Below are 24,133 nucleotides of genomic sequence, written 5' to 3'. Positions count from 1 at the left end.
ACTGGGGAACTGTGTGGATGTAGTTTTGCATTTTAGTGTAGATGCTTAGCTAAGTATGAAGGAAAGAATACAGTCTGGTTCATGGAGAATAGTTCTGTAAATGAACTTCCTAAGATACCCTTAATAATAAGTGCTGTGGTAGTTTGGTTGGATTCCACAGAATTAAACAGCTGCTCTGAGCAGTTGTTAAAGCCCTAAAAAAAGGGGAAAGAATAAGGTAAAGTAGTAGCAGAACTACTGGTTTCAATATGTAGAATTAGTCAGGTATTGACTTACTCTAAGGATGTACTTTTTTGAGTATCTAGGTGAGTAACTTTTAAAGAATCTGACCTAAGCACCTATAATAGACAGTGGTGCACTTCCTCCCAGCCCTGTAAGCTATGAGACAGGCAAATATATGGAGAATGCCAGTGAGATGCTGACAACTTAAAATTGGTCCAAATCACAAAATCTAGAGGAAGGACAAGGGAAGAAACTGCAACTCCAGTGCTGGCCTTCACGTTGTCAAAGCTGCACTTCCACAGGTCTGGCAGGAAACACTGCCAGGTGGGGGTCCAGCTCTCTAGTGTGCAGGGTGTTGGCTATTTAATTGGTGGTGGGGTTGGAGTATAGATGAGAGCTGCGCTGGGGAAGGAAGTAAGACAACTTCAGTCTGGGTAGCTGAGCTGGAGAGGGAAGACAGCTAGAAAAAACATACACTGACTGCAGGAGGATAGAGCATAAAGAAAAAATGGTTCTCCCGCTTACTGGCACCTCAGCCTCTTCTTAACTGACACCAATAAAAACACCTTGCAAGAGAGATGCCACGCCAGCCACAGGCTGATGGCAATCCTTTGCTCTTTGATTTTGGTAAAAGGCCATGTGCAAGAGTGAAGGAAGAATGCCTCATGTGGCAGCTGGGTAGCCATGGGGCTGAATTCTGGTTCCAGTTGCTGCAACAAACCAGCTTCAAGGTAGGACCAAATCAAGGTGTGTTTTCGTGATAACCAAGAGAATTTTGGAAGTAAGGTTTGTTTTTGTTTTGTTTTGTTTTCATTCCTAGTGACTAAGCAGAAACCGTATTTGTTTTCTGGCAATCCTAGCACTGCCACTTGTGGGTTGTGTTTTTGTCTGAAATATCCTATGTGTGATAAAAGCACTTGGATTTGTCACTGCTGATGCTTTCCTTGCGTTTCTGGATTGGCTAAAAGCAGGTTATTGACTGCCCTGCTGTATCTGCCGCATTCACTAGCCTTATATTATCAGCTGATTAATGGCTTTCAGGGAGGTCAATAGGTGCAGAACAAGCTTGTTCAGAAAAGCCTGAAAATGCATTTGCTGAGGGCACGCTCTGTGTTCAGTCCAGTAACTTCACCTTTTTTTTAGGCACAGCATTGTAGGGGCCCTTCATGAGCACAGATATTGCTGCTCTTGACTTATGGATGCCTTCTTTTTGTTCCTGTCTTTAAACTGAGGGAATAACTGCTACTGATGTTTCAAGACACAGACTTTAGAAAACAGCATCACAGAATGTGTTATGAGCAGCACTACTGTAAATGTGTGATTTGAAAACAAAATCTTAGTAAGTTTTTTTTGCATTTTACCTCTGAATATAATTTTTTTCCAGTCTACCCTTGTGAGCTGGGGTGCCAACCAGCTAGTTTGCTGACAAAGCAGCATATGCAATCCCAGCAGTCAGCAGCTCTGTTGTGTCTCCTCCCTCCGCTCCGCCCAAAACCCTTCAAGTATTAAGCGGGAGAGTGTTTTGAGGTATCTGTGACATGGCATGGCGTGAGCAGAGTTTCCTAGTCCCTGCCAGGCTCTGGGGCTTGGCTTTGCTTCCTGGCAGGTTCAAGCCTCCGCCAAAAAAAAAAAAAAGAGATGCTACATTGGTGACAGCTCTGAAGAAGTGAAAGCTGTGAATGTGCAGCCCTCTGGTACAGCTGCTCTTTGGGTTTTCACATCTCAAGGACAAGGCAGCTGCAAGTGGGAGTCTGCAAGACAAGTGCAATGCCATTTTTCAGGAAAAAAAAAGACTTGAGGCCTTGGAACAGGCTCATTCACTGATGTCAAGTTGTCGTGACCTGTTGGACTGCACAGTGGCTGTACACAGGTAAGCACAATATCCTTTTGAAAGGCCTTGGTCAGCAGCTATGCATACAAAGAAGTTCAAGAAGCTGTTGCTTGCAGAGATTCCTGTAGCTGACTGAAGCCTTTATTTTCTATTTGAAAAGATCTGTACGTATGCTTTTATCAGGAAAGCACAGGTGGAAAACTTTTTTAAAAAAAAAACCAAACATGCTTTGCCCTGGGTTAATAAATCTGGTCTTGATTTGCAAACAAAAAGACGATTCAAAACCGGTGTACCTGATCATGATAGCACTGATGCTTTCTTCACCAACAGAACCAAGAAGCTGTAGTACTGCAGGGCTTTGGGGCTGAGTGGCAGGAGCCTAGGCAAGGCCGTAGACAATGGGTGACAGATACACTCTCACAGCAGTCTCCTGTACCTACCACAAATCGTCACTGTAGGTTTTGGTACAGCTTAACAGCACTAACGGTCTAAACCAGTGAGGTCTTTAATGATTCTTTTAACGGGTCCTAAAAGCTATACCCACTGTAACAAAGACTTTCTAACTAACCCTTTGGCTCAGCTTGCTTGATGTGAACAGAATTGTTACAAATACTGCAGTAGCAGCTCTGACAGTAGAGAAGTCCAACAGAACATCACCAGCTCCCCTTTTCATTGCACTGAGCTACAAGAAATGGCCAATGCTGAAGAAGCAATAGTGGTAACTGAGCTGATGATGGTGCACGTGGTCTCAGCACAGATGACTAAAAAAGCAGTTCAGAAAAGGCTGGTGAAGTGGGGGTATTGCCATTGCAGCCACTCTGGGCATCATGAAAAATATCATCAAAGTTACCAGTAGATGTTTCCTGATGTAATGCTGGCAGGGCACTTACTGCCCAGGCTCAACTTCTGATGCCCAGCAGAAAGGACTATTACCTCTGCTCCCTTAATTCAGAGAAAGAAGTGCCACAGAAGCTGGGAGGGATGGCCTGCAAACTTTAACAGGTGTGGCAAAGATAGAACAAAAGCAAGGATGGGGATGTGTTTGTGTTTGCATAACCCATGCAAAAGCAGTATCTCTTTTGTAAGGAGCAGCTGTTTATATAAAGTTTGTATCAACTGCTTTTCAGCTGCTCTGCTTAGATATAAAAAGGTGAGCTTTTAGGAGTCAGCATGATCTTTGGTCATGCTCTCCCTCTGCTTGTTCTTCCTCTCCTATTGTTCTTCCCACTGAGCTGCCTGCTTGTTAATTATTTTCCATAATGGTAATTGAAAACAATTCAGCACAGCATGGTGAAGACAGAATGATTGGAGTACTTTAGATAAAAATAAGGGGGAAATAAGGCAGAAAACCAGTTCTCATTTATGGGCAAAATGTGTAGCACTAGTTGAGTGACAACACTTCTGGTCATGTTCATGGAAGCAAAGAGGATTCATACTGTTTCAAGTGTGAAACTAGACTCAGTAACACATTTAAAAGCTTCATACATACATACAAAGAAGTCATATACTTGCTGCTCAACTGAGCATATCTTTGAATTTATTGATGTAAAGCAGATAAAATTCTCAATCATATTATACCAAAAATACTACAAGTGTCATTCTTAAATTTGTATAGCAATGGCTCACATAAACTACACACTTCATGAACAGCCAGCAGTTTTCTCAAGCTATTGTTCCCCAATAAGATATGTTATATTCCTTGAGTAAAAAATTATCTTTAATCTGCATTGCTTGAAATGCACCAATTAAAAATAATAGTGAAAATCTAGTCATGGCTGGACAGATAAAGCAGTGACGAAGCTAAAGAACAGGGAACTACACCTGAAAGACTTAAAAGTGCCAAGGAAGTACCCATGTTAGAATAGTCACAGTCAGCTATTATTCCTCTTGTCTGATTTCATTCACAGAATAATTTCAGAAAGCTCCAAGGTGCTATATCGAAAGGAAAAAGTTTCACATTTTATGAGAGGGAGTTTAAAAATATGCACCGGGAAAGAGATGCTGAATGCAAACAGATCTGTAATGCCAGGGAAATTCAGTTTATGCCTGAATTGGCTCTGGCCCCATAATTTCCTATTAGCTATGTTTAAAAGGTTCATTTGAATTACCTGAGCAGTTTACTGATTATTTAACATAGTAACAAAGTAACAAATTGGGCCAATGGATGACTGAAATCCAGGCACTGTTACTGGACTGTATATAATCAAGCTCACAGGGAACTGTCAGGAAAATATACCAGAAAAGCAGTGTCCTGCGATGCTTCAGAGAGCTGAGCATTATCAGCAGGTTATCTTCTTTCTTTGTGGAATCATCTAAGGTACAACCTCCTGAAATGCAACACTATTTTTTTTTTTTTTTTTTTTTAAGGAAATCATCATCAGGTCTCTAGTTCACAGGGTACTCTTACCTACGGTGAATCTCTAGCATGGTTTAAATCGTATCACCCCTCCGCACCCTGGACCCAGGCTTTGATTGGTAAGCTTATTGCAATTTCAGCTGAAGCACAGAGGAAAGACTTAAGCCATTGAATGAACAGCTGCTGCCTTCCTAATAAGTCGCTCCGTCATTGGTGAATTTGGTCTCATCACATCACGTTCTCTCAGAAGGCACCTGAGAAAGGAGGAGAGGTAGGAGAGAAAGGGGAGGAAGGTCAGGAGTACAACCTCAGTATTGCCGTAAGATCACCAGCAGTATCCTTCTAAGACGAGGAAAATGGTACCTAAAGACCTGCCCTTGAGGTGCAAATTTCTTTTATTGGAAACATTTGGCCTTGGCATTAAGTTTAGGCAGAACAGTGTTGTTTTCAGCACTGACAGAGACCGAAAATGAGCACCGAGAGATCAGAGTGCACAGAAGAATAATTCTGATATTTTATCTAATTTTTATATTTCAAAGACACCTCAGGAGGGGAACAGGCAAAGTGTCCTATTGTCCCAGGGCTCCATTCTTTAAAGTGTGCAGGCAGACCCAGTCAATACATTTCAACAGAACCCAATATGGATCAATGAGCAACATCTACAATTTCTACCAAGCTAGGCTCTTGTGATTTGTACGAAGGCAAGCACTCATATCAGACTCTACAAATCTTATTTCCCAAGAAAGCAGATATCAGCATTAGGACAGAGTTGATTTTCAGCAGCTCACAGAAGTTGAGTGGTCCATTAAGTACAGTGATCAACAGGCAGGAAGCCACATTTTAAGGCAGAACCATGTGAAAAATCAACTGCCCTTGAACAAATACAGATCATTCATCCAGACCACAAGAGTGTACTTTTGGAATTGGGAGCTACTGTGTACTTTTTATCCTAGTTACATGTTGCTACATTTAACATAAATGCTTGCATATAAATTTTAGCCTCAACTTATTGGTTTTGAGTATACTCATTACCTCTTATTTTTAGTAACAGTACTACTCCCACAAATATTTATCAGGAAAAATACTCACCTTGCAAGGTTTTGTTTGGCTTGTGATTTAGAATTTAAAGCAGCATGAATCAATAACTGGCTGAAAACATCTCTCTGAAAAAAAGGCAGCAAAAATTACAAGATAATAAGTAACTTATAAAGTATTGGCTTGTTTACCAAATTATTAAAACCTGAGGAAGGAAACATATCAACAAGAAAAATTAAATAGCTAACACTGCTAATAAGTGTTTGCAAACAGGATTCAGTCACAAGCACAGCTGAGCTTTTCACTTTCTAAGAATGAGGTGTTGTTAATAATCCAAGTGCCTAATGAAGGCTGCTAAAAGAGGATTAAGTCACATCAAAAAAATCTTTTATTGATCTCCTTTACCTGAGCATTACTGCCTCCTAGTTGGATTAGTTGGTAACGGATTGGGTACAGCAGGTCTACAGCCTTGTCACAATTTCCATTTTCAAACTCTACAAAAGCCTGGCACAGTGGCAACCCCAACCTGGGAGCCAGGGAAAGCTCATGGTCTTCATGAGGTGCTCTGTAGAATGAGAAAGTGGTTACTTCCCGTAAGTCAAATTATAAATATGTGTATTTCAGTGCCAGTCTGTCACTGCATGCAAACAGAATTTTTAATTTTTTTTTTTTTTTTACTGTACAGAGCCTGATGTTTCAGGTACTTTATTTAGATACCACACTTTTGGTGTGGTTATGTTACTTTTACCTTTGTGTTACTCGTTCTTTTGAATACATCCACAAAAGGCACAAGCCCAAGCCCTCCTGCCTTTGCAATAAACAGTTTGGGCTAGAAAAGTGAGAAAACCACACCGTTTCTCTTCTGATGATCTCACCAGAACAGCCCACTGTTAGTTATCTGACTGTCCTCATCTATGCCAAAAGTGGTGGCAATCAGTCCCTTGCAAACAGGTCCAAATAATAATCTTGCAAAATAGCTCGCCGCGCAGCCCAGTGCCTCACCCTCTTTGTAATAAACACTGTATTCCCAATGATAGCTCTCAAAGTCTGCTTTTAGGCCCACAAATAGCAATGGATTTTAGATAGCTCAAGTTGTTTTGGTTGTTTTTTTCTTTTCTTTTTTAGTGCTTGTATCCTAACCCACCTAAGAGTGGCAGAGGCATAGAGTATGACAATATGTCTGCAGAAGAACATATATATTCTAGCAGGCATCCTTGCCAATATTAGGAAAAAAAAAAAAAAGGTAAAAATACAAGTTAGCAAACTGTAGCTCTTTGGTCTATAGGCAATACCTGCATGGGATAATGTGGAATTGTGTTTTTCCACTGCTACAGAAGCAGCTGACAGCGACCAGGCCCAGGAGGTAGAGCCATTTCAGTGCCAGAAGGTCGGCTAGCAATATGAGGAGAAGAGGGCTTTCTATCCCAAGCAATATAAATTACTCCTGAGAATACAGTGCACAGTTCAATGCCATAGATTCCATCTGTTGTTTAGAAAAGATTTTTCTGTGAATTTTCCAGTTAAATCTTTAACATTGAGGAACCTTAGTCACTGGCTTCTGTTTTGAGTGCTTGCAACGACAGCTGAGAGTCACACTCCAACACTAGTACCTTAAGTTTACCAAACACAGAGCATACTCTGCGCTCTCCTTGAGTCAGTGCTACAAATTTCCCAGTTCTTCCACTAGGTCAATGTTGATTTTTCAGTGTGCGGTATTGCTCTATGTGTTTAGCACTCCTCAAACAAAATATGGCATCCTGGGAAGTTAAAAGTGCACAACAGATGTGCATTTTAAGTAGTTTGAGATAGTTAGTGATGAAAATGATGAAACAATTCTTCATTTAAACATATATTCCAGCTCTGGGAAAACGCACAGAGATGGAAATCTGATTTTTATTTTTTTTTGCTTTTTCTTGCAACTGAGCTGAAGTATTGATTCATGAAGAACACCATATCCCCTGCATAAACTAACGTTTCTATCCATGAAAATAAGCATGTGAGACCAACCACCAGAGTGTGCCACAGAATGCTTTATAACAAAAATTCTTGTCAACTTTAAATTGCAAAGGCTAGAGAAAAATATTAATGAAAAGCCAAGAATGACTATAGTTCATGCCAAAGTTTTATGACTGCTTTTTTAACACATACAAAACACATCTTAGATATCATTTAGCTATTACATATTTGTGATACACAAATTAATCCATTAATCCAATCATAAATCCCTTCATCTCACAGTCTGTTTTCTTAAATAATAAAACTAAGCTTTATAATACTTAACTACAGCTAAAAATGTACAGCTGTATTACTGCAAAAGGCTGACCACATAGGCAAAAGGAAGCACTGGGTGAAAGGATAAGTAACGTATGTTCATTAAAGCTTCCCTGAAGTGGTATGCATGTGCAGTTTTATATACTTTATATATACTGACATATATTTATACACTTACAGAAAAGATATTTGCCATTTCCTACTTTAGTCAAATCAGACATGCTTAGGGTTGTTTCATTATTTGTTTTTGTAAGTATTCTTAAAAGTTACATTTATTTTTATTATTTTTGATTGATGGGTATTATAGGAACAAATAGTGACAATTTCAGGTTCTCATTCCTTCTTTTTTAAAGCAAGGGAAGCAATAGATGATGAAACAGAGGAAAAAACAGAGTGTGTGTGGGGAGAAAGTGCATTTAAAGCATCTATATATAAACAGCTTCAAAAAATTAAGGCAATTTACAGTTATTTAATACATAAAGGAACATGAAAAAACCCATTGTTTAGTTGAAATACTTAAATATTCAAATTTTTCAAATAATTTAATTTGAAAGCAAAATATTTGCTATTATTACTTTAGCAGTACTTGAAATTCAGTTTCCTGCAGGGGTATTTCACAACACATCAAACAGCAGCTATTAGAGTATCACTACCAACTACTGCTCTATTATTTAAGAACCTTTTAAACCAGAGCAAAAATAGATAGCTGACATATATTGTAGAATGCCCTTACAGGCAACCTTCCAGGTAAAATACTTTATTTGTTGTATGTAACATAGCTTAGTGTGAACCCTTTGAAAAGAAACAGGCAGCAACTGTTCCGTTAGTGTCCATGACCTCAAACATAAAAGATTTCTGCTTAACAAGATTAGAAACCCCTCTAGACAGTAACTCGAAAAATAAATAATTATAGAGATCTCCTAACTGGAGACTGCTCTACTGAAGCCAGACGTCCCAGTGACGTGCTAAAGCAGAGAAGAGTGTGTTATAGTGCCTCAGCAATCCAACAGCATTATCACCCTGAAGTTCAGAGGACAAAATATTTATTGAATACAATACTTTAATTCACTGGCTTACTTGGCAAGTTCCTGAAGAGTTGTTAAAAGCTCATCAGTAGTTTTGTGGTCTTTGGCTCCAAGTGAGGACATCAAGATGTGTACGTCATTGAACAGAAGAATGTGATCTTTGGTGTGCTTCTTTGTAAGCTTGAGAACATTGTTCCACCTGTCTCCAAGCTTTACACCTACGAGTAAAAAATATTTTTCTCAATAAAAATTCCACATGCAAAAGCACGACTTTGCAATATACTTTCAGCCACCCAGCATAAATAGCATTCCTACTAAATTCAAGAAAACATTTCCTAATGTGGCAAAATGTATAGGTTAATGCCCAGCTGCAGCCTGCCGTATTTGGGCAAAGAGTTTTATTGACTGTCCATAATTTATAACCGATATTCTAAATTGCATTATGTGAGGTTCTGGCTTTATTATGAGATTGGTCATGTCTTCTTGGAGATGATGTTCATAATGAACTGCCTGTAGCAATCAAATTATACAGAGTGATAAGATGAATTTCATAAATAAACCCAATGCATCATTAGAGTTTCAGCAGAATACTGTGAAAGTAACATTCTCCCCCCTTCATGAACTGTAGTGTCTAAATACTAGCTTGCACTTATGTAGGAGAGCGCACAAAAGTCAGAGGCTAATATAGGTGTACTAGCTATTTCAATCAGTATCAAAATAGAATGTTACATATCTAACTTGAAGTTTACTTCAAGGAAGCTCCACAGCTTTTGAGAGGCTTATGTACTTTATTCTCAAACATGCAAAACAGGCGAAGCGGGGAGCCAAAAACTGCTCTCCTTACAGTTTAAAGAATGGCAGGTGGATATCCTACCTTCCAGATGAAGCCTGTACAGCATCGAACAGTTATCTACTACATCCAGCATGCTTCCACTTAACAGACACCGGGGAGCAATCTGTAATCACAGGTATTCATAAGCTGATGTGCTAGTGGGAACTTACTCAGATAATCAAACTTATTTTCACAGTACAGAATTAATTTTATCTTTTTATTCATTCAAAAGGACCCATTTTGCAATAGCCCTAATTGCAGCTTTCCTGAATACAGCACTTTGCAATGACACTTACATTGCTTCATTTGTGTTGTTTTTCCCCATTATGACATTAAACTCAGTAAGTATGGAGAGTCACCAAGGTATTTTATTTTTTTCCAAAATAGTGCCATAAATATTACTTCACTTTGCCAGGGTTAGTAGATAGGAGTCTGCCCAGCAGCCTTCTTAATGCTTGCTTTATTTTTATCATCCTTACAAAGATATGTTATCCTAATTTGATATTGTTTATTTATAAAGATTGTTTTGAAGTCCAGACAGTAGAGAACTATAATAATTCAACTAGAAATGAAGAGACATGCTGTTGTTGAGTTAGTAGCTAACATGCAAAATCAGTTCTTCATGAAGGTAACTTGACTTTATAGGAAAATTATTTTATATCCTTTTAAAAAGCTTTTTTCAGCAGAAGCATTTAGACCCACCGAGCATGAATAAGAAACATAGACAGAATGGAAAACAGTACCACTGTAGTTCTTTCAAGCACAAGCGTAAGAAACATCTGAACTATAAAACGCACAAGTCTTTTGGGCATTTTACCAGTTGAGAAACAGCTTCCCTAAAAAACTCTAACAACAGATGTAAAGAATATATATATATCTATGGCATACTGTGATAGGTTTCAATCTCATACAGAAGGAAGAAAGCACGTATCACTGTCTTAAGCACGTTCTCGGTAAAGGATAAAAAAGGCCCCTACTCACATGATTGTCATAAATTGTCAAAGCAGCCTCATATTCACCCTGTAAAAGCAAACGAGGACTGCATAATTAACATTCAGATACAGTAACCAAAAGTGACTGGTAGTAACCAAAGGCATACATACAATTAATAGATGTCATAATATTACTTCACAACTGCCTCATAACTTGATCAAAACAAACCAAGTCAAAGAAACCTTGAGGTATTAAAAGAAAGAATGAAGTCTAAGATAAATCAGGATTTACTAGGCAAAATCATCAGTATGTTTAGGCTTCATTTAATAATAGATACCGATACTGGTGTAAGTTACACATGAAGGAAAAAGACAAGGTATTACCTCTCATTCTAATGTTCCTTTCAGGGATTTTTGCAAAAATTAGCACATCCCAGAGTGTATGCAAAGAGGTAGGAAAGAAAATAATTTTAAGCAGGCTACAAAAAAGATGTATAGATAGAAGGTGGCAAAATAAACAAGCTATTAGACTAGTATCGAGAATTATGCTCCTTCTATGTTAATACTGAACACAAGTTGCTCTGTTTTCAAGTACACTGCTTTCTCAATGATGTCACATTAGTCTCCCTCCCGAATTGAACCCCACAAGGGCTAAGCATTATTAAATCCAAGGAAATTCTGCATTGCAACCTGACAGGTTGGGTAAAATTGCAACCATTTTTAAAGTGTTTCAAGAATAAGAATTAGTAACATTAATAGTTAATGACATTGGTGACCAAATTTAGAGCGCTCTGCCTCTTTCTTAAAGTCAGCCAATTTTTGGGCCAGTAAATTAGTATTGAATTTTAAGAGAGTTCTGTCTAATTTTTGTCTGAAAATTAGAGAAATTAGAGATCCAAGTTCATCTTTCTATCAAATAACACTGCCAAGTGTAATTAGTGAGGCTATTTGATCTTCAAGCGTGCAATAATCTCACAGCAATTTTTCAACATTTTAACAAAGTTCCTGGAACTTTGACCAATGTAATTAAAATTTCTCAAACTAATTGTAATAAAGGACTAGTTTGTAAAAATGGCATTGTGCTATTTTATAAAAAAATGCCTTTAAATAGCTGGAAAAAAGCCTATAAATTTTAGGTTTCCCTTTTAAATAGCATTAGATGATCTGGACCATAAAACACCTATATGAAAATATCTCATACCTTTTCAATAAAGTATAAAGCCCAGTGCCAGTAATTATGGCAAGCAAGCATATCACTGTTCTGGAAAAAAAAAAAGAAGAGGAGAAAATATTATTTACAAAATAACTTCCCATTTAAACATATCTAGTCTGATTTCTGTTTCATTCTTCAGCAAAACTGAGCACTTCATGAGACAGCAGAGACAAAAATTTTAAATCAGCTGGCCGGGATACCTTCTCATTTGATATGTCTGCTCCTTGCAACTATTCAGGGAGACACCTCAAAAACAAGGTTTCCCCTACGCCATTTTCCAGAGAAGAATTTCAATTTGATGCCTCAGAATTCACTCTTCTGCAGCACTTTTTTTTTTTCCTTAGGAAAAAAATTCACATCTATAACAAGAGTAAGATTTGTCTCATCTAAAATTTAGGCAACTTGTCTAAAGTAACCTGGATAGATAGTAGAGAGAGAGATACCTTATGTGGGCCATGCACCCACCCGTCTAGATATCCAGCTCAGAGAGGAATCACTTCTTAAACATACGTTTTACTATACGCTACAGAAGCTGCAGTAGATACCAAACACATTGACAGTTCATCAGATGAGGTGAATATTTGCTGGACTTTACCAACTTTGCACTGTCTGTTTCAGCTGGCACCAGAACTTCAAATATTCTTCCCTAGCCTGCACTTCAAGACAATGTCATTGCAGTTCACCTTTGTGAGTGCACTGAGAATAGACAAACACGAATATAATACCATAATCCTTTTGTGAAAATTAAAATACCAGAAACGTTCGTTCCTCTCCTCCCATTCTCTCCCAGTGCTATGGTTAAACTTAATGTTCTCACAAGTGCAAAAAGCATCTTCATTTTCATGGTGACAACTGTAACACCCACTTTCAGGAAGCACAAAAGTTCCCAGTGAATGTCACAACTTTATAGTGCTAAGATAAACATTCTGGTAATCTTTACTTGTTTAATATTAAATCACAAACCAAACCTGAGCAACTGAAGTAGTTAAGTGCTTGGTAGAAGCCTGATAATACCAAGTTTACTACCATACTACCATTCCAAATGTCATACAAACAAGAACATGGGATCACCTCACTGAATAAAACAAAACCCTTTTTCTGCTATGATTTTGAGTTCTGAATGTGATTAAATTGCTAAAGGACAAATGGGCTTGCAGGTTACTAAATAAATAAAAGCCAGCTATGTGAACTCATTCTAACAGCTCACGAGAAAACACAGTCCTATTTAATAATAAACAGCACTGGCAGAGAGGTCTCCTCAGGTAAAATAACTTGCTCCTTTTGATTTTGTGCTGAAATACACACATAAAACAAATGGCATCTGCTCTTTTTGGGGAGTGGAGAAACAAACCAAACCACAACAAAAATACCCAACAAAAACCCAAACCAAAACAAAAAACCCCTGCAAAACAAATAAAAAAACCCAACAACACAAACAAGAGTACTCTATAAAGAAAACCTGTACCAAATCTTTGCCACTCTTATTGGGCAGGAGAAAGATGAATTAAAAGCAACAGAAGGAGCCTGAATATTGTGGCAGTACAGATAGATTTTCCTGGTCATTAAATAAATATTAAAAATTTCAAATCAGCAGACAAAATACAAGCAATTTTAATAAAGCCTTTAGAGAGACCTGGTTTTTTTTCATGTGTGTACATTTTAAAGCTCTGTGTTTATGCTGGCTAAGATGAAAAATATTGCACAAACGAAGTGATTATACATATTATCATTATGACGATGTCAGCTGTCACAAATCTTAACCATAGTGGGTCAGGCACGAGGGTACATCAGACAATTCTACTTACTGATCTTGCACTTTATTATTTTATTTTAGTTGGATAAAGGGTATAAATGACAGAGGCATGCAACTATTTTAATAAAGAGAATTTTAATAAAAAGAATCAATCCAAAAGTCAGTGATTGGGGTTTTTTAATGGATTACCCAAACTGCCAAAACCCTGTATCACTTTTTCATTAAAACTAACAGATGAAAGGACAAAATGCTTTCTGAGAAATGACAGATATGAACCTCAAGCAAGGGTTTTCTGCCTGCACTTCCAAGCTCGGTATCTGAATGCTTAACTTAAAAAAAACAAGTGCAAAATAAACAGTCCTTCTAGCCTCATTAGCAAGCCCTGCTCTTTGGGTGAGGTGGAATGGTCAGCTCAGATGACTCTAAAATAGATTCTTGCAGGTTCTAATAAATTCAAACCTCATAGCCTTCTGCTCTGAATATGACACAATCATTGGGAAAACACACGCTGTCCAACATGAATAAAAATTAAGCTTCACTTACAGCAAAGGACCATACGACTAATTAACCTGTTCAGTACTCTGAGATGCTCAAATCTGTTGCATATATAGAGTAACTTCAGTACACTAGAAAAGAGACAAAAGCATCATTTTGCTTTTCTTCACAGTTGGCCGTTAAAAATCCTTCCCTATCCAGAATCAAACAAATATTTTATGGGTCTTCTAAAATATTTGATGTGACTCTGTCATTTCACACGTCATCTTAGGTTCCCATGAAGAGGTTTAGCCACGTTCCTCAACCACATCTCAAAGAAAATACCTAATGAACTCCACCAGGAAAAAGATACTAGGGGGTGGGTGGGTGAGTTTGTACACATGCATGTACAAACCACACACTTGTTGAAAAGCAGTATTTATTACAATATTCCTAGCTAAAGTAAGGGAGTGTGAAAGGACAGTGTGAATCCCAGCCTACTGGCTTGTTTGGCATTTCTAATGTCAGCAGTCGTAGTAATGATGGCTTAAAGTTGTCTACAGTATGTATCCCTCAAAATATGCCATTTTTTTTCTCTACCTCTTGCTTCAAAACCAGCATGGATAGTACCAGCACCTCAAGTGACAGTTTCTTCTAATACGTAAAATTTTCATTGCTTGTAACATGCCTGCAGATAGGAAGGAACTGCATGCAGAGGAATCAAGAACTTGGCTGGAGGAGATAAAGAAGACCTAGAAGGAGCTTTTTCAGAAATGCTACAAGTTTACCTTCCAGTTGGCTTCCGTTTCCTTCATAAATTCTAATCCTTTCTTCACCTCTGCTTTCATTTCATTTACGTGAGCTATAGTATGAACAGACCATGCATCTGTCCGATTTACAACCAAAGCCTATAAATGAAAAAAAGGGAAAACGTGATGAAGTTTGCACACTTGCAAATAACAGTATTTATCACTGCTGATATAGCAACAAGAGACTACTTTTTACTTGCTGCATCTTAAGTACATCCCTGGACCGTTCCAACTAACCATGGCCAGAAAGTGATTTGGACAAAAAAAGGAAGAAAATGTCTATTGGCTGACTTCACTTCCCAGCTTCTACTGCAGAGATGAACACCCACAGAACACTTTAATCTTCATTAAATCCTGCATTTTATCAAATGATGTTTTATTTCACAGACATGCATCAATATCGGCCATGAAAGAATCACACACATAGGCATGATATATTCCATGACATTGTGCCTTGCATGTAATCATTTCTTCTTCAAGAACATGACCAGCTCTGAGTATTCAGCAAATTCCTCTTTCTTGCTCCAACAACTCCTACTAGTTTTTAGGCATTTTGTAAGGTTAGTCATTAACCTTGTAAATGATGAATGTTAATGTTTAGTCTTTGTTGTCACTTTCAGCAATCTGATGTAACAGAAGTTTGGCAAAAACAGCCATTAGAAATTAATTGTATTTGAGACTCCTGGAGGACAGGGATAATCCTGAGGACTGGAGAAAGCCAAGTATAATTACTATCTTAATAAAAAGGGAACAGGCTGGCTAATATTGATCCCCAGGAACATTGCAGAGTTAACTGTTCAATAATCAAGCAACAGGCATCTGGAAAAAAAGGGAGAGGGAACCCAAACCGAATGGATTTTCAAGAGCGGATTACATCAAACCAATCCAACATTCTTTAATAGGAGTAAACAGCCGATTATACAGCAGACAGGATAATATATGGATTTTACACAGGTGTTCTGACACCATCTGACAAGGCATGCTCATAAGCAAGTGAAGGAAATACACTCAAGATGAAACTGCCATGGTATGACATAGATGTGGGAATCTTTCTAAGGAATAGTTATCAGTAGTCTCTTACGAAACTCTGTGAGCATTTCCATGTTGAGCTTTATGTCTTTGCTACTTCTACTAACAAATGGGATGAAGAGAGTCAGTTCACGGCTTTTGTGCAAACCACCACCCAGAGACAGGGACCAGGTTTAAGAATTCTAAAACTTTTTAGCACCAATAACAGGCAATTTACCTCACGGGCAAGCTCCTCAGCACGATCAAAAAAGTTTGTTTCCATGAGTCCAAAAGAGTAGTAGCCCTTCACATAGCTAAGCAAAAGGGCAAAAAACAGTACATCATCCATTTAGAACTAGATTTAAGCTAGGACCAAAAAACCTATTAGAAATAGACTTTAACTCAAACCAGTCCTTACAATGCAAGTTACAATGAGGGTTCAAGCTTGCAGAATACAGAACAACTAGCTAGTTTTCATAGGAAATGAGAAGCCCAGAAACACCAGCATGGCAAAGAGTAACAAGATGCACATCACCAGTGTTTTGAGAACCAATATTTACATCTTTAGATAAGCTAGAATTAAAGAGCTGCACAGAACAATTTGCAGATCTCCATGACAGTTGCAAGATGCAGAATTAGAAGGCCTGAAGCAAGACACTGCTGTCACCAAAGTTATCTCAACATCTCAAAAGCAACACTTGAGTACAGCTTTCTGTACCTACTCCAGTGCCCACAAAACTATAGGTGAGCACTTTCATGTGAAGTGGCCCTGTAAAACTGGTTGTAAAGCATCCCCATTAAGCCATAAAGGCCCAATGTAAAGGAAAATTAGGGATATTATATGCACATACCTGACGCAGTCATTTTAAGAAATATTTAACAAGCGATAGTACAAGAGGAAATGGCCTTGAGTTGCACCAGAGGAGGTTTAGATTGGTTTATGAGGAAAAATTTCTTCACCAAAAAGGTTTTTGAGCACTGGAACAGGCTGCCCAGGGAAGCGGTTGAGTCACCATCCCTGGAGGTATTTAAAAGATGCGTAGATGTGGTGCTTAGGGACATGGTTTGGTAGTGGATTTGGCTGTCCTAGGTTAATGGTTGGACTTGATCTTAAAGGCCTTTTTCAACTTAAACAATTCTATGATTCTATGATTAACTGCTATTCCATTTGCAGGTTCATAGATTGCAAAATACAACAGGATATGTTTCTGCTTCTGAAAATATCTGTTGGGGTTTTAGTTTTAAACTCCTGAGGCAAAGGAACTACTAAAACGCATGGGCTATGTTGCAACTGATTTACTTCATGGATCAAGATAAATAAAACTTGATTTTTTAAAATTTTTTTTAGCCAATGTATCAATTCACATGTAATTCGACATGTCTGTAGGTCTGAGGACACAGGGTACTTGCCAGGTTTTTATATTTCAAGAAATGCTTGCCATATGGGTGTTTCCTGTTGCTTTACAATTAAGTGGACGACAACCCACACTTTATAGCATTGTGTCTAGAAAAGTTTATAAAAATGCAGTCAAAACTTCTAAGTCATCTTACTTCCCAAAAAATGAAACCAGCATATTTTAGTTGAAAAGAACTAAGGGGTTTAGATTTTTCTGAGTTACACAGCTGGAAAAATGAGACTCCTGACACTACTCTCTGTGCCATAAGATTGTGGGGTACCTCAGTTAGCTTCATTATTATGTTAGCATTCAGTCTGTATTCTCTGCACTGCTTGTGGAAGAAAAAAGGTTGTGCTAGATAGAGAGATACAGTGCATGGGTCTACAGCAATATTCATAAAATATTCAGAAAGTTATGGTTGCCTGTGGATCACCTATTCACCTATCTCTAAATGTATGTCTTGACTTATAATTTAATGTTTATTTTTATATAAAGTTGAAAGCTTTCAAATAATTTAACAGGTCTTAAAAAAATCAAAAATTATCCTAAGTTAGTTTTTATTAACTATTCATTTGTCGATAGATTGAGATTATCTTGAATTAACTTTGGGAAATCGAAACTTTCAGAATTGAACTAAAGAAATTTTAAAAAATTCTGCCTTCCTGTTAGTCTTTGCTGCACCAGCTGTTATAGCATATCCCCAAGTTTTATTTCAGAACTACATTTTGGTATTCCAAGTTACAACTCCTTTCTTCTTTCCACTGATGTGCTCTATCACCCACAATGCAAGCCCCAAGTCAAAAACTGGAACCATAAAAGCCCAAAGAAGTTCTGCCACAGCTCTCAGTGAGGGCATGATCTTATCCTGTTTGTTACATGCCATGTGCCATATTTGACAGCACAATTTAGTAAATGAGCCACAGCTCACTTAAGAAAAAACCCTCATCAACAGGGATACAGGAGAGATGGTCTAAGCTGTGGTCAGGTTTGATTCACTTCGAAGCCCTTGACTTTGTCTACATGTTTGTTACAACAGATCCTGCTATTTAGATGTGTCTGAACTTAAAAAAAAAAGTACATGCACACCAGATAAAGAGCAATTTTCAAAATGAAGCATGACCCACCTGCTCAGTGGAACATCAGATGTCCAGAAAGGATAAACCCGGGCAACAGAATCTCGCATCTGTATGTGATGTCCCAGGTAGAAATAAGCGTCCTGGGAAAATTTGAGGGCTAGCAGGTCAGTTGGGTGGCTCTGCAGAATCTGTTCCCATAGATCACAAGCTTTTGGAAGCTGGCTAGAAATAAAAAAAATTATTTTGATTGCTGAGAAAAGGCACACGTACCTGCCTCTACTGTTAGTTCTAAACTCACGCTGTTCAGAAAAATAGAAAATTCAACATCAAATTACTTTTTTTTTTCTGTGAAGGAATTTCTTAGTCTTTTTTTTTTTTTAAGTAATAACGTCATTATCTTCACTGAGCACCTTCTGGGAAATCTTTTGAAAGAAGTGTCCTTGGGTTACAAGTCACTGTAACACACAAGGAAAATGAAACAAGCTTAAATCATAAATCTAAAGATTTTCCTACAGGGTTGAACAGTTTTTACAGAGACCTACCATAATTAATCTAACTTCACATGTGCAAAGACACCTTCCCTCTCCTCTAGTGGGAATCAAACCCATAGTAACAGGGCTTCAGTAGCTTCCTCTTTACCTTTGCTAAGACATATGTGAGGTAAATGCATGCTCACCTGTTTGACAAACAAATAATGAAAATGAATCATTAGCCTGTACTTTCTGCAGTGCACATAAATTCATCAGCACTTCTGACACTCTGCTGACTCCCTATTTTACAGAGGGAATAGTTTTTGACACAAGGAGACAACAGAGAGAAGAAAAGTCTGTTTGTAGCTTTGCTTATGTGGAACCAAGTCTGTCTTATATTGGACCTTAACTGTAGTTAGTTTCCTAGTTTTAAACCATATATTCCACTGATGGATCTACGACAGATTTAAAACACGGAATGCTTAATGATATGAAGCGGTGGCAATAGAACACTTCCCCTCCTATGGTGCTGCTCACTAACTAGTCACAGTGCTTACAGTTTGGAGAGATAAATTCAAGAACAACCACTGGCATCTCACCCTGATCCTTTGCTCAATGTCAGCTAGTGTCAGGCAACACCACTACCAACTATCTCTTCCACCTGTGGTGGCTAAAACTCTTCACGGTTCTTTAAATGGGATGACAGTGGACTTACCCACTGGCAAACATGTCCAGCGCTGATACATGAAGCTTCTCCCGCTCAGTCAGTGGCTGTGATTTTGAAAGTGTCATCATCGTTCTCATGGCACTGTCCAGCTCTTTGTTGAGCCGCACTGAACTTCCAGTGCCAATCAGCTCCAAACCATTAGCAATGACATGTCCCATTGCTACAGAAAACAGCACATTACAACTTGAGCTGTACAGCATTGCAGGTAATTCATCTCTACATAAACAAAGGGGGTGTTGTCTGTTTGTTTGAAACAAGACTTGTACTCACAGGGGTCCGGGAAGACTTGTAAGCCTGAAGTATTTACAGGCTTTTCATGATAGCCATTTAAAAAGACTTGAAATGAAAAGGAAAAAAACCACACAAAACCATTTCAGCCTGCTCTAGACTCTGAATAAGTTTTACAGAATTCTATAACCCAACACTTCCCACTTGCCTAAACAAAGTAACTTACACACTGAGACATGAAGTATTATCCAGCACCTTCCATGCTAAGAATTAAAGGTTATACTTACTAAAATTTGGATCTGCTGCTTTTAACTTTGAGAGACAGCCCTCAATACCTCCAAGGCTCTCATTATTGGCCCAGGTGGCATACTGTAAGAGAGACAGAGAGAGGGTCGAGGAATCCCAAATAATATTTGGCTTCTTTTCATTCTCCCACACATATAAAATCCAAAAGTAAGCAAGACAAATGAGTAAAAGACAAACTTTGGATTCAGATAGGGTTAGTGTAGCAGGAAAACAGAAAAACTGTTTTCTTTCAGGTAGTTTGGCCACCAGCAGAACTAATAAACCTTGGATTTCTACGTGGTTTACGTCAACTGGTTGATTCTCCCCTGTCAAGTAGGGTGAGCACACTGGCTGAAGTTTTCCCCACAGCTGCAGCATCTGGCATACCCCTCAGCTACAAGGGTTTTCTGCTGCCTGCTAATGGCTGAACTCCTGCAGCAGCCTGATTGTGAGGCTCTCCCAGCTGGTAAGAAATTTAAACATCAACTACAGCAAAGACTGTTTCATGCACGAGTCCCTTCAAATCACATTTTCTTACACTTTTTGGTCATACCTGGGTCAGCGCAGCATCAAATAGTTTACAGGCTTCATTGCTAGTAGTTGACAGGACAAGTCCAGCATCCTGCCAGGCCTGCACAACAAACAAACACAAACCCGCTCATTTTACACGTGCATTCTCCAGACTAAGCCAACAGATTTTCAAATTGATAGTATTCTGATATTGTTGTCAACCATGCTTTTTTTTTAAAAAAAGAGAAAAGCTGGAAGGACGATGTGAGTAGATACACAAACCTTTTGTGCTGTTGTAGTTACATCTGAAGACTCAACAAATGGGGGTTAACAGTGGGAATAAAGAAGCAACAATTTGTAAAGTGTAATAGAAGATCTTGGTGGGTTACACATCTCGTAATGAGACACTCATTCTTAATTCATTACAACTCAACTTTTTGCTAGTCCCTCTGCTGCAGACACACCTCATGTGAAGTAGAGACACAGCAAAATAAACACCTGGTTTTTTAATAACTGAAATCAATACTTTAAGTAACTTGTAGGTGGATTTGCTCTGTCAGGCTGTTCTGCCAAGTCACTGGAGTTTAACCAGCAAAGAATTTGGACCAGACTTGTACATGAGCCTTATGAAAAGGAAGAACGTAGGCATTCAATAAAGCTAAAACACAAAACAGAAATCAGGCTGCCATAGTTTCTTAACAAGCTACATAACACTCACTGAGGTGCTACATCTCCTGGCTAGCTGCTAGAGAATCAAGAGAGTTTATCAGGCAGATGCACGGCTTACTCAATGGTGGAATTAAGCTGCTGCAGCAGCTATAGCACCCTGGTTCATGGTTGTCTCCATGACTGCTCTCTTAAGTAACTCAGGCAACAAAATGAAAAATCCAATGCCTATTTCAAAGCACCTAACTTATTCATGTGGGTTCCTACAGCAAACAGGCATGCAATCTCTAGTTGCTTGCAGACCTTTTCCCCCACACAGGATGGCCGCAAAACCACAATGCTTGTCATCTCACAAGCTGAGATGCTTCCCTTGGCAACCTATTCATATATTTTTAATAACACTTGAGTTTATTTCTACTAATCATTCTCCATTCAGCATTCTTATATTGCACCCATCACTGCCTCTAAGACCATAGGCTTCTCAAGCACAGACTTACATTCAGCACACCGTATATATTCTTGCTTAAGTATACACGTGAGGAGCTGCCCCAATCCCTGCAGCATTACTTCTATTCCAGTACACAGAACATATGGTACAGACATAAAAGAGGACCTGAGGCAAGCCAATTCAGACTCCTCCTAATGGAGGGATTAGTCCATGAGGATGCTGCAAGAATGAGACGAACTGAATTACACACTTTAGGGTATTTCCTGGTTCTAATAACCCAACTGTCAAAAATTTTAAGTACTAAGGCAAAGAAATCTTTGCTAATAGTATCCTAAAGCTTTGCCACTGTGATTGGATTAAGGACTCACTTTCCAGCAGCTCAAGCACTTGCGTGTTCAATTACAAGCCTGAAAGACTAGACTGGAATGTAAAATTACAAATTTTCTTTACAATCCATGCTATATCCAGAAACAACGTAAAGAGAAAAGTCAAGAGGGTAGCAAAGTTAGGCCTGCTACTTACAGGCTACCTTTCAAGGTGCCCTGCAAAATAGGCCACAAACCACTTTCATCACCAGTTGTCAAAAACAAGCTGCGTTTGAAGCAGCTGTCTATGCCACTGCCTGTTTTGCACAACAGCTCAAGATACTTGCCAAGTAGAAAGCATCATCCCATTTTGAGATTTGTTAATATTAAGATTCATTGGAATGAAAATGCCTGTGTGAAAGCATGAGGAAAAAACAGCAGAACCAGGGTTAGTAAGAAAAGGCCTGCATCCATCACTAAGGACACTGCTGATCTAGTTGAGGTACACGCTGTTTCCATCCACTCTAGAAAGCCTTTGTTCTGCCAAGGCTGCAGCCCAGGTAGCTCACCCCTCACTGGAAGACACCCACTCTGGCAACAGGAGGATGGCAGCAAGGCTGTATCACATCATGTATGCCACTACTCCTCCTGTTAGCAGACCAGGACAAGAAACTGCAGGGAGGAACCACCCCATAACAGCTGCTGACTCCTAAAAGACAACAGATCCACCCTAAACCTAATCTGCTGTTGCTAACCAAGAACCAAAGAGCTACAGGGAGCACAGAAGAGCCAGCACCCATTGTCCTCTGGGTGGTCCTGCCCAGACTACATGAGACACTCATGTCTCGGGGTTTATCTGTACTCGGGTATCAGGCTGTGGCTGAAGAAATCCATGAGAGAGGGAGTGCAACTAGGTAAAAATCAGCCTGGAGAGTTTGCAAAACAATTATCACATCCCATGTCCACAGAGGCTGCCTTTGAATTCTGTTACGCTAATGTCCCACAACCCTCCTCTCTAACTCCACAAGAGACTCTTCTCTGTGATGCTTCTTGGAGGAGAGCGCCATGGCCTTGGCTCTTCTCACTGCCTCTTAGCAAGACCAAAGCCTTGCCCCTTCTCCTGTTTTAAGATGAAAGTTTAGACATAGGATCAGGTGACTATTTATTTGTATTTTTGTCCCTCCTAGAATCCCAGCCGTCTCTGAGCAATCTCTGCTCTTTGCGGGTTGCTGTTAGTGCTTCTGCTCTTACTCGAGTGGCAGCTCTCCAGAGCTCTGGCGCTCATGAGCCTATGACTCTCTCAGAAGATCTTCAAGACTTTTTTTACCTCCCCCTGCCTAATTAACCAAAAAACAATGATGAAAGGAGTAACATAGAGAATAAACCGCATGGGAAAGAAAGCACACAAATGACTAATCAGTAACTAGCTCCTGCTGACAGATTTTGACCCCTTGGACTTGAAGCTGGTTTAGAGTTAAAAGGTGGCCTGGTCCGCTTTTGAAGCCCATAGAAAGGGCAGGTGAGTGCCTATAGGACCAGTCTGCGCTACGAACGAGACCCAGCAACGTTCAGACACGGGTTTGCTTCCCCGGTGGGAGGGAAGGGTACGCGTACAGCAACTCGTCCCCATTTTTAGATGCCAACAGCAGCCTCAGCCCACCTGCAACCCTCCCCGAGTGTAAGGTTACTGCGAGGTTAAGGGAGATGAGCGTCAACAGAGGCCTCGGCCTCAGCCGGCTCGGCTCGGCTCGGCTCGGCTCAGCTCCCCTCCCGCCACAGACCCAGCGCCCGCCAGCAGGCCCCCCTCCCAGCCCGGCTCTCGGGCGGGCCCGGAGCCTCCCCAAGAGCCACACGGGAGGACACCGCCCGCCCGAAGGGCACACACCCGCCGACCCTGGGCCCCCGGCAAGCTCAGGGGCCACAGGCAAGAGCAGCCGCAGCCCCCGCGTTGGTCGCTGCGGCGGGGGCAGGCAAGGCGCCTCGCCGTCGCGCTCCGCCTCAGACCTGTACTCACCTTGCAGTCCCTCAGCGGCACCATGATTCCCCACAAGGGCTCCTGTGCCGTCGTCCAGCCGCTCCGCGCTTCCCGCCCCCGCAGGAGGAGGGGCCGGGGCCGCGGCCGGGGCGGCAGTGGGGCCAGGCCAGCAGAGGGCGGGGCCGCCGGCGGCCGTTGCGGGGAGGGCTGGGCGCCGTTAGGCCCGTTGGCAGCGGCTGCGTCCCGAGCCCCTGCGTCACGGAGGAGGGCCGCAGTGCTGCCTAC

At 39.9% G+C, this 24,133-nt stretch overlaps 1 protein-coding gene across 1 annotated transcript; it reads right to left on the bottom strand.

The window, feature by feature from the left end:
- Positions 1-3,561: 3,561 nt before the first annotated feature.
- Positions 3,562-24,020, bottom strand: TTC38 (tetratricopeptide repeat domain 38). The gene is made up of 14 exons (XM_054803449.1): positions 23,888-24,020; positions 20,498-20,575; positions 19,947-20,028; positions 19,420-19,591; positions 18,283-18,456; positions 16,000-16,075; positions 14,733-14,852; positions 11,706-11,765; positions 10,554-10,592; positions 9,615-9,696; positions 8,793-8,958; positions 5,850-6,009; positions 5,499-5,572; positions 3,562-4,663 (listed from the first exon to the last, which is right to left on the bottom strand). The coding sequence occupies exons 1-14, from the start codon at positions 23,909-23,911 to the stop codon at positions 4,570-4,572; spliced, it is 1,401 nt and encodes a 466-aa protein (XP_054659424.1). The 5' UTR covers positions 23,912-24,020; the 3' UTR covers positions 3,562-4,569.
- Positions 24,021-24,133: the final 113 nt, after the last annotated feature.

Source organism: Grus americana, chromosome 1 (assembly GCF_028858705.1).
Source record: "Grus americana isolate bGruAme1 chromosome 1, bGruAme1.mat, whole genome shotgun sequence".
Classification (NCBI taxonomy): domain Eukaryota; kingdom Metazoa; phylum Chordata; class Aves; order Gruiformes; family Gruidae; genus Grus; species Grus americana.
The sequence above is the reverse complement of the archived record's forward strand: the minus strand, read 5'-3'. Positions and strand labels throughout refer to the sequence as shown.

Bases quoted from the DNA above. Each gene is read 5' to 3' on its own strand.
- TTC38 (XM_054803449.1), bottom strand. From the start codon at position 23,911: ATGGTGCCGCTGAGGGACTGCAAG. The intron at 20,576-23,887 runs GTGAGTACAGGT...TTTGTTGTGCAG, and splicing joins TGCCGCTGAGGGACTGCAAG to GCCTGGCAGGATGCTGGACT. The intron at 8,959-9,614 runs GTAGGATATCCA...TTTTACTCGTAG, and splicing joins GTACAGGCTTCATCTGGAAG to GTGTAAAGCTTGGAGACAGG.